General features: G+C 43.1%; 1 protein-coding gene across 1 annotated transcript in view; it reads right to left on the bottom strand.

Moving 5' to 3' along the window:
* Positions 1-433: 433 nt before the first annotated feature.
* Positions 434-10,028, bottom strand: part of LOC107566828 (anoctamin-1) — a 61,646-nt gene continuing 52,051 nt past the window's right edge. Inside the window, exon 25 of the mRNA XM_016252375.1 lies at positions 434-768. Coding sequence (XP_016107861.1) covers positions 434-768 — 335 coding nt within the window. The remainder of the gene's footprint in view (positions 769-10,028) is intronic.

Raw genomic sequence — 10,028 nt, 5'->3', positions numbered from 1 at the left:
CAGGGGACAGCGGAGGTGGTGTTGAGGACTGATGAAGAGGTGGTGGGAGTTTTGAGCAGTCCGGGGGTTCAGGGATGGTGTGTGCTGCCCACACACACCAGAAGGCCACTCCCAGCACTGGGAGCAGCAGAGATAGGGGAATGACCTCCATGGTCGAGACAGGACAGGCAAACTGTTCAGGGCAGATAGACAGTTCAGACAGATCAGAGCAGACAAACAGTTCGGGCACGACCACCATGGTCGTGATGGGACAGACAGTTCAGAGCTGACGAATAGTTCATAAACGGCCTCCATGGCCATAACAGGACAGGCAGAGATTTCAGATGATGACGGAAGACTGGGTAGTTCTGAATAAAAGTCTATTAAAACCCCTGAGTCCAGCTGCAGCTCACCCTCAGCAGTGGCACAGTGGGCGGGGCTTTCCTCTGCGCCCTCACTCTCCACTGTATAATCCTCCATGTTGCATTGTTGCTGGCTCACACACCTGGTCAGACGTTCCATGAGGCTCTGGCTCTGGGGCAAACCTCAGCTCTGTCGCTCCATTAGGCGATGGCTCGTCGGTCGCAGTGGGATCTGGCTGTTGCTCCGTGCAGCGGGGTGGTATTTGGCTGGGCTCTGGGTCTGGAGTGGGGCTGGTGAGTTCCTCATCAGCGTGGCAGATGGTGAACTGGGATCCATTTCTCACCAGTACCCACTCCACAAAGACGGTGAAATTCCCTCGAGGACCGTCTCCGGACAACCGCGCTCTGCATGTGGTGTTGAGGCTCGCTATGTAGAATGAGCAGAGTTCAGAGTTTACGTCTGGGTAGTTGTTATTGTTGGCAATGTCCAGAAATAGTCTGGTGTGGTCCTCGAGGGCAAGTTCCCCCTACTCCAGCAGGAGGAGGAGGAATTTGGGGCGATCCATAAACAAAAAATAAAAGACTTTCAAAAACTAGAAAACAAACGAGGGGAAACGCGCCGCTTAACTTCCTGTTTTGTCGGATCTTCAGTCACACTCAGGTGCACTCAAAACACTCACGAAGATGATGAGGGTAAAGTAATCTTTAATATCCACACAGAAGGTAAATTCACAAGAGGAAGGCTTAGCACACGGGAAGACATTGACGAGATCCGACAAACACTAACTGAACAGACAGGAACTTAAATACACAGGCAAATTAAAGTCGGCATGAAACGGAAGTTGCGATGGTCTTTTCTTCTCTACTGTGCCGTATATCCGAGTGAAACAGCATCTGAAATGAGAGGGCGGGACTTCATTTCGTCCTTCGGGAATTGATTGGATCGTTGGAAGTTGGGGCGTTGCTAACAAAATGGAGGCAGATCTGAATGCCAGTTTGCAGTTAGTGGTGGGGGATTTCTCTCCACTGGATTCACAGCCGACACCCAAGGATGAATAAATGTTTTATTTATTAAGGATGACGACGATGATCAATGGCACAAAACATGCCTAAACAGCACGTGTGCGAGAGAGAGAGCCTGCCTGAATCACTGAGCGTGTCCTCCATCAGGTTAAGTCATATTCATGAAAAAAATTAGTTTACAATGTCCTAAGAGTAATGTTGTCGTAATATCCTAATATCTTTTCAATGTTTAGGGGTAACATACTCCCTCATGACTGGTGTCAGTGCGATAAAGTGAAGCATCAGCTTCAGCTTTTCCCCCTGTCGTTTATCCCACCAACGTTTACCCCTCACGTCACTAGCCCCGCCCTTTTCAGGGCTCCGGGCTGAAAATATTTTTCTCTACAAAAGGGGGGCCTGGCAGAAAAAGTTTGGGAACCACTGCATTAACAGATGTTATTAAACATTCAGTTCATATATGATCATGTACTTTTTAAATCTACAAATGATTTTAACCGCACTTTAGAAATTTCATTAATAAATCATTTACATTATAAAATGCTTAACAGAACATTAAATAATATATATTAAAATAGCTACAAATATGAGATCACATGCTTGTATATGTTTACTAATGAACTTATTGAACAATCGATAATGATTTACAGATAATTAGTTAACATAAATTAAAATGCTTAAATGTCATTAAAATTTCAAGCAAAGGAATGTACAGGAAACAGAAATATATATCAAAATAAGAGTCCATGGAACAGAACATAAATTAACAGAAATGTGACCGAATGGCATAATGTCACAAAAGTACATTGACAGCTGGAGTAGACTTTATTTACTTTATTTCTTTTAAATGTTACATTACAATAACAGTGACACACTCACTAAAGCACATTGTTTCTAAATTAAGGCAAGCAAACAGAAGATATAAGTTATATGTATTAACAATTAAGTAGACGTCAGGCAGTAATAAACATCATAGTTGAAAAAAACAAAAAAACAATATGACTGTTCTGCTTGGTATGTAAGACCTTAAAATCTTTGATCTTTGAGTTCTTTGAAGCATGAAATCACCTTCAGTTAATTTGTGTCTTGACGTGTTTGTTTTTACTGTACAACCCATTTGGTGCAAACGGTAAATGTTAATCAAAGCCATACATCTCAGGACAGTATACAAATGCCTTAGAAATCTAACAGTCTATGTGACAAAGATGTATAAAATCTAAAACATTATTGGAGTTCAGATGGAATTTATGGTTTTCAAGTCTGTTACGCTCTATGAACATAATGTGAATGAGAAATATGTCTTATGAAATGATAATGTTCCACAATGTTAATGCTTGCTCAACATACAGATAATGAATATTCTATCAAGCACCTTTAAATGTGAAAAGCATCAAATGTACAAAATAATTAAAAGCATTAGAACAATTCCATTATACAATAAAAGTGACAACATGAAATATTGAGGTACATTTGACTGAAAAGAATTAAAGCAGAGGAGAGAATGGCTCATCACATTAACATTATTTTTTTTAGATGGAGCCCATCTGACAGTTTGAACATACAGAAGAATGAATAAAGAGCGTCCACTTCAAATCTGCTGGGGCTTTTAAAAATTCCTTGTTTAAAAAGCCTTACAACTTCTCCCATATTTAGACTTTGTTATAAATAGAGAATAGTAGACATTTTCAATCACAAATAACTGCAAACAAAGCAACCAAAACCTTTAGGATTGAAAATCAAAAGGAAATATCACATTTCAATCAAAACATCTAACAGCACTTTTTATGGGTTAAAATGATAAATTGTTCATTACATTCAGGTTTTTAATGCCTTGATCTGTAACAATAACTGATATGCTTCATACGAGCATTTTATCAGTGTATAAAAAGAGTTTTTTTTGTTTTTTTAATGTGATGCAATTTGTTTAGAGAATCAATTAGTAAGAAGAAGAATTCATAACCTAGAAACATACTCAAGTATGCAAATGTAAATGCTTGGCCAATGCATTGCAAGTGTGTGGTCTTGTACCGTCCAATTTGATCTTGTATTACTGTGGTATTAACAAACCTTCGTTCTCTAGGGGATGACAGAGTTACTATTTTTCATTACGTTGGATATGTTCTTCAGGTAGTTTAACAAACTTGCTCAACAAGATTATTCAAAATGTTTTGTCATGACAATAATAGACCTGCAAGACAACACAGAAGACTGTCTACGCCAGTGTTCATCAGCTCTGGCCCTTGAGATCCACAAGCCTCATTTAATTGCACACAGGGGGCACACTTAAGCATGCAGAAAATTATTTTCATACATTTAGAATAATTTTAAATATGTAGAAACATTCACACTTCAACAGTCATACAAATGCGTGCATGTGAACGGTTTCTAGCTACTGTACAGCATTCAAGATGCTGAAACTAATTGCAGTAAAATCTTTAGTTCCCACGCATCTGCCAAAAAGGCCAATTCATCATAATCTTCTCCTTCAGCATGAAAATCATATCCTCACTGACTCCAATGAAGAAGAAACTTCCTGCTTGCCGTAGAAGAGCCCCAGCAGCGGATTACGGTGCTGACAGTTCTCGCAGCTGAAAACGCAAATCTCCCCTGCAGCTCTCAATGAGACTACAGCATAGAGCATATTGCATATTTTCAGTGGCGTTTGGTGCAAAATGCGGTGCCATGGATGTGGCTCATGCAGAGCACTCCTGCACTCCTCGGATGAGCACTGTTTGGACAAGCCCACGAAGAGGCTGCGCTCACAGAGACATGCTGTTCTCATTACAAGAGCACGCATCTCGCCCCGCTGCACTCGTGGATCACTTCCTTTGTAGATAGCGACCCCGCCCCTTGTGCTCTGAGGGGAAAAACAGTGGAGTTATGGGGCAAAGCAGATGGGTCCAAGTGAGTTATGCCGGCTCAGATCCCACATGTTTCACTCTAGCCACAGAGAGAGGATTCCCCGGTGCTCTTTTCCCGGCCAGCAAAGGGGGAAGGGGAAGGCCTGTTGCGGTGGGACCTCTTTCCAAGAAAGCTTGGAATGTTCCTCCCAATCCCTGGTCCAGATGCAGGTGTTGGAGCGTGTGTTTGTTGCCAATGCTGGCAATGTTTGCCCCAATAGATGTTTGTGCACCCATACAATTGCCCTATAGGTAAGCCCCGCCCCCCTTAGTTACTGTTGCGAACTCGGACAAACAAAAGGAGTTGCTAACTGTCTTACAATGACAGCTGTCGTTGTGAAAACCTTGTCCCTATATCTTTTTAATAAATTTTGGACACAGAAGGACCACCATTCAAGTGGGACTTAAATATGCCATGGAGGGATATATAAAAGATTTTTAAATAAAATATTGTGGTTATTAATTTGGAAGCGAGAGTTTACAGATCACAATGCAAGCAGGAGAAGCCTCATGTTCGTCACGATCCCAGAAAAAAACATCCCGGATCTACACTGTTCATGTATCGCAGGGTACGATAACTTAATTTACATTTAACCAGTTTAATATGAAGAGACAGTGAAATGTAGATCTTTGTTTATGTGTTTTTGCCCTACACTGTACAAGACGCTAGAACAGTCCGCTATTTAGGTTTGTATGGACTAGTTTTAGCCAGAGATACCTTGCTAAAGCTCAAGATGACATTAATGTTCTGCTTAAGTAGATGAAAATTGTAACTTAATGAGAGTATAACAACCAGAAAACGAACATTTTTGTCTTCATTGGGATTGGGGTTGAATGATTTGGGACATTTTTCTCAGTTTTGTTGGCTTTAGGAAATAGAATAAAATAAATTCCATTTCCTATTCTCTCAGGATACCTGGAATCACTGTTACAAGCACCCCAGGCACATCGTTTTTCCATTTTTTTAAGCATAAACCCCATAAAAACAATGCGAGCATCGGATCTTCCAATGTTTCTCTATGGCGCTGAAACCTACAGATGTCCAAGTTCCGCTCCCCGTGCTACTGATACTCGACTGCCATTGGCTCATCTGCATTCGAGGGGAGGGGCTTACCAATTAGGTCAATTCTGGCCTGGGAAGCCATCTTGGGCATTCTGGGTTCTGCAGACTATAGAAAAAGATACTCACTCCAATTCACTCACAGACTTCCCCGCTTCAGGGGTGTGATCCAAACTTCAGTCCAGAACAATGATACAGCCGCTATTTGCTCATTCCAAAGAAAGATGGGAGGCTCAGGCCCATCCTTGATCTCAAACACGTCAACCGCACCCTGACAAAGCAGCCATTCAGGATGTGGCCCGGTTGTTTGAAAAAGTTCCTCGCACAGGTTTGCCCAGGTGACTGGTTCTTATCGATGGATCTGAAAGATGCTTATTTTCATGGCTAACAGTCCTCCCATTCTGACTTTTACAAAGTGTATGGACGTGGCCCTCTCTAAGACAGAAGGGAATGCACATCATCAACTACAGTGGCTTGCAAAAGTTTTCCACATTTTGTAAAAATGTGTTTTAAAATATATTTTATGTGATAGACCAAGAAAAAGTGGCACATAATTGTGAATTGGAAGGAAAATTATAAATAGATACAATAATAAAAAAAATAAAATAAAAACCCTTTTGTTAGAGAACATTAGTGAACAAACAGCATCATGAAGACTGACAAGCCGGGCAAGGAGAGCATTAATCAGAGAAGCAGCCAAGAGGCCCATGGTAACTCTGGAGGAGCTGCAGAGATCCACAGCTCAGGTGGGAGAATCTGTCCACAGGACAACTATTAGTCATGCACTCCACAAATCTGGCCTTTATGGAAGAGTGGCAAGAAGAAAGCCATTGTTGAAAGAAAGCCATAAGAAGTCCCGTTTGCAGTTTGCGACAAGCCATGTGGGAGACAGCAAACATGTCGAAGAAGGTGCTCTGGTCAGATGCGCCCAAAATTGAACTTTTTGGCCTAAATGCAAAATGCTATGTGTGGTGGAAACCTAACACTGCACATCACCATGAACACACCATCCCCACCGTGAAACATGGTGGTGGCAGCATCATGTTGTCTTATTTTCATGGCTAACAGTCCTCCCATTCTGACTTTTACAAAGTGTATGGACGTGGCCCTCTCTAAGACAGAAGGGAATGCACATCATCAACTACAGTGGCTTGCAAAAGTTTTCCACATTTTGTAAAAATGTGTTTTAAAATATATTTTATGTGATAGACCAAGAAAAAGTGGCACATAATTGTGAATTGGAAGGAAAATTATAAATAGATACAATAATAAAAAAAATAAAATAAAAACCCTTTTGTTAGAGAACATTAGTGAACAAACAGCATCATGAAGACTGACAAGCCGGGCAAGGAGAGCATTAATCAGAGAAGCAGCCAAGAGGCCCATGGTAACTCTGGAGGAGCTGCAGAGATCCACAGCTCAGGTGGGAGAATCTGTCCACAGGACAACTATTAGTCATGCACTCCACAAATCTGGCCTTTATGGAAGAGTGGCAAGAAGAAAGCCATTGTTGAAAGAAAGCCATAAGAAGTCCCGTTTGCAGTTTGCCAACAAGCCATGTGGGGGACACAGCAAACATGTGGAAGAAGGTGCTCTGGTCAGATGAGACCAAAATTGAACTCTTTGGCCTAAATGCAAAACGCTATGTGTGGCAGAAAACTAACACTGCACATCACACTGAACACACCATCCCCACCGTGAAACATGGTGGTGGCAGCATCATGTTGTGGGGATGCTTTTCTTCAGCGGGACAGGGAAGATGGATGGAGCCAAATACAGTGCAATCTTAGATGAAAACCTAAGATACACCCAGAACTACAATGGAAGGGTTTAGATCAAAGCATATTCATGTGTTAGAATTGTCCATTCAAAGTCTAGACCTAAATCCAATTGAGAATCTGTGGCAAGACTTGAAAATTGCTGTTCACAGACGCTCTCCATCCAATCTGACTGAGCTTCAGCTATTTTGCAAAGAAGAACGGGCAAAAATTTCTCTCTCTAGATGTGCAAAGCTGGTCAAGACATACCCCAGAATACTTGCAGCTGTAACTGCAGCGAAAGGTGGTTCTACAAAGTATTTACTAAGGAGGGCTGAATACAAACACACGCCACACTTTTCAGACATTTGTTTGTAAAGATAAATTGAACATTTATAATTTTCCTTCCAATTCACAATTATGTGCCACTTTGTGTTGGTCTATCACATAAAATCCCAATAAAATAATTTTTTGTTTGTAGTTGTAACATGACAAAATGTGGAAAAGTTCAGTGAGTATGAATACTTTTGCAAGGCACTGTACCTCCTCTTATGGGCACAGTGCAACCTGCGCTCATTGAAGGCAGTGCACATGCCAGGCAGATTGAACCAGGGAGTGGATATGCTATCCCGGGGCAATGTGTCTTCAGAGGAATGGAGACTCAACCACCAGATAGTTCAGATGATTTAGGAGGTCTTTAGGAAGGCAGAGGTTGACCTATTTGCCTCAGTATACAACTCTCTTTGCCCAACATTTTTTTGAAGGAACAAGACGCACTGCCTCACAAATGGCCCAATGCATGCCTGTAAGGCAAGGCAAGTTTATTTATATAGCACATTTCATACACAATGATCTTGGTTCCCTGAGTTGGTACAGCTGCTATTGGCAGCCCCTTGGCTGATTCCGCTGAAGAAGGACCTTCTCTCTCAGGTGAGTGGGACAATTTGGAACCCCCAACCAGAGTTGTGGAGCCTACATCTGTGGCCAACGAGGGTCGCCAACACTATCTCAGAGACCAGAGACCCATCTACTAGATGCTTCTATGCCCTCAATGGTCTGAATTCTCTGACTGGTGTGCAGTCCGGGATGAAGACCTATCGTCTTGCGACATGTCATCCATCTTGTCCTTACAGGAGCTGCTGGATAAGGGGCGCACTCTTTCTTTGCTCAAAGTATACGTGGGGGCCATAGTAGAGAATCCATGCTCTCATGGCCGGCCAGTCTATAAAAAAACACAACTTAGTCGTGAAGTTTCTGCGGGGAGCTAGGAGACTGAATCTGCCTCTCCCTTATACAGTTCTGACCTGGGATCTATTCACGGTCCTCAGGGCCCTTCGAGGCCCTTTGTTCGAGCCACTTCAGTCGGCCAACTTGCGGCCCCTATAGCTTAAGACAGCCCACCTGCTGGCTTTAGCATCAGTCAAGCGAGTGGGTGACCTGCAGACGCCCTCTCCGGTGCTTCCTGCCTTCATTACCCTATTAGCTCTTCCCGCCTCGGAGGATGAACGGGCTGCTAATTTACTCTCCCCAGTCCAGGCCCTTAGGATATCTACAGAGCAGTATCGCCAATCAGAGCAGCTTTTTGTGTGCTTCTGAGGCTGATCTAAAGGGCTGCCAGTTATGAAGCAGAGATTAGTTTCCCTTTCAGATGCAAAATTGATGGTAGGAAAGAATTTACAGTGATGGGCAGAAGCGTAACTACATGTAGTGACGCTACTAGCTTAACTACATTTCTCAGTAGCGTGGTGGTAGCATCAAAAAAAGCTACATTTTTCAAAGCATTTGAAAGCTCAAGCTCAAATCGTAAATATAACAGCTAAGGATCACTGATCCTGGACCAGTAAAAGTGATGCCACCACCACTAAACCTCGTAACTCCATTGGTTGTTCAAACTGTCAGTCAAACCTCATTATTCCTCCCGCCTCTCTTGTGAATGAAGTGTGGTGCGCAGTTTGGAGCATTTCAGATTGTTTGCAGTCTGACGGTAAATAAAGAACTGTTGATTGAATAAGTACAGCTTTTTCTTTGCTGAAGAAACACTATATTTATAAAGGCTAATGTTTTTCTTTATTTGAGGAGCAACTTTTGATTTTAATAATGCATTAGTATATATTGAAGTTAACATGAATAAATGCTGCAGAAGTATTGTTCATTCTTAGTTCATGTTAACTACACTAGTTAACGTCTCGGTTACATATGGTAACCCTCGTTCCCTCAAGGAGGGAATGGAGACGTCACGTCGGATGACCGACGAATTGGGATCTCGCTTAGAGAGACCAATCTACTTCTAGTGTAAACTAAACGAGCCAATGCGCATTGGCATGCGATTATTGCATCCAGCTGCCGCCGATCACAGCATGAGTATAAGTAGGCAGCAGATGCAGCGCATATTCAGGTTTTCGCTGAGGAGCCGAGCCGGTGACCCGAAGCCGGGGCATCTCAGTGCTTCTACCCGTTTGAGGTGAGAACACAGGAGGATACCGGCTCCACACGAAGGCTATAGAATCTAGCGGACGTGTTAGGGGTCTCCCCGCCCGCAGCTCTACAGATATCTGCCAGCGAGGCGCTACGAGCCAGCACCCAGGAGGATGCAACACTCTAGTTGAATGAGCTCGCAACCTGAACGGGCAGGGCACACCCTGTGCCTGATACGGCAGGGTGATGGCGTCCATTATCCAGTGGGCCATCCTCTGCTTAGAGACGGCATTCCCCTTCTGCCGGCCTCCGTGACAGACAAAGAGCTGGTCTGAGGTCCTGAAGCTTTGTCTCAGGGCTACCTGGGAGTCAGCCGGCCCGAACTCTAGGCACGAATCATTGACCAAAAATGCGTGCAGGTCCCTTACCCTCTTGATGGTGGCCAATGCCAGCAGGAGCAGAGTCTTTATCGAAAGAAATTTCAGCTCGACCGTCTGCAAAGGCTCAACTGGGCCCTGCTGTAGTGCTGTGAGCA

Source organism: Sinocyclocheilus grahami, unplaced genomic scaffold (genome assembly GCF_001515645.1).
Source record: "Sinocyclocheilus grahami isolate Dianchi unplaced genomic scaffold, SAMN03320097.WGS_v1.1 scaffold1103.1, whole genome shotgun sequence".
NCBI lineage: Eukaryota > Metazoa > Chordata > Actinopteri > Cypriniformes > Cyprinidae > Sinocyclocheilus > Sinocyclocheilus grahami.
The sequence above is the reverse complement of the archived record's forward strand: the minus strand, read 5'-3'. Positions and strand labels throughout refer to the sequence as shown.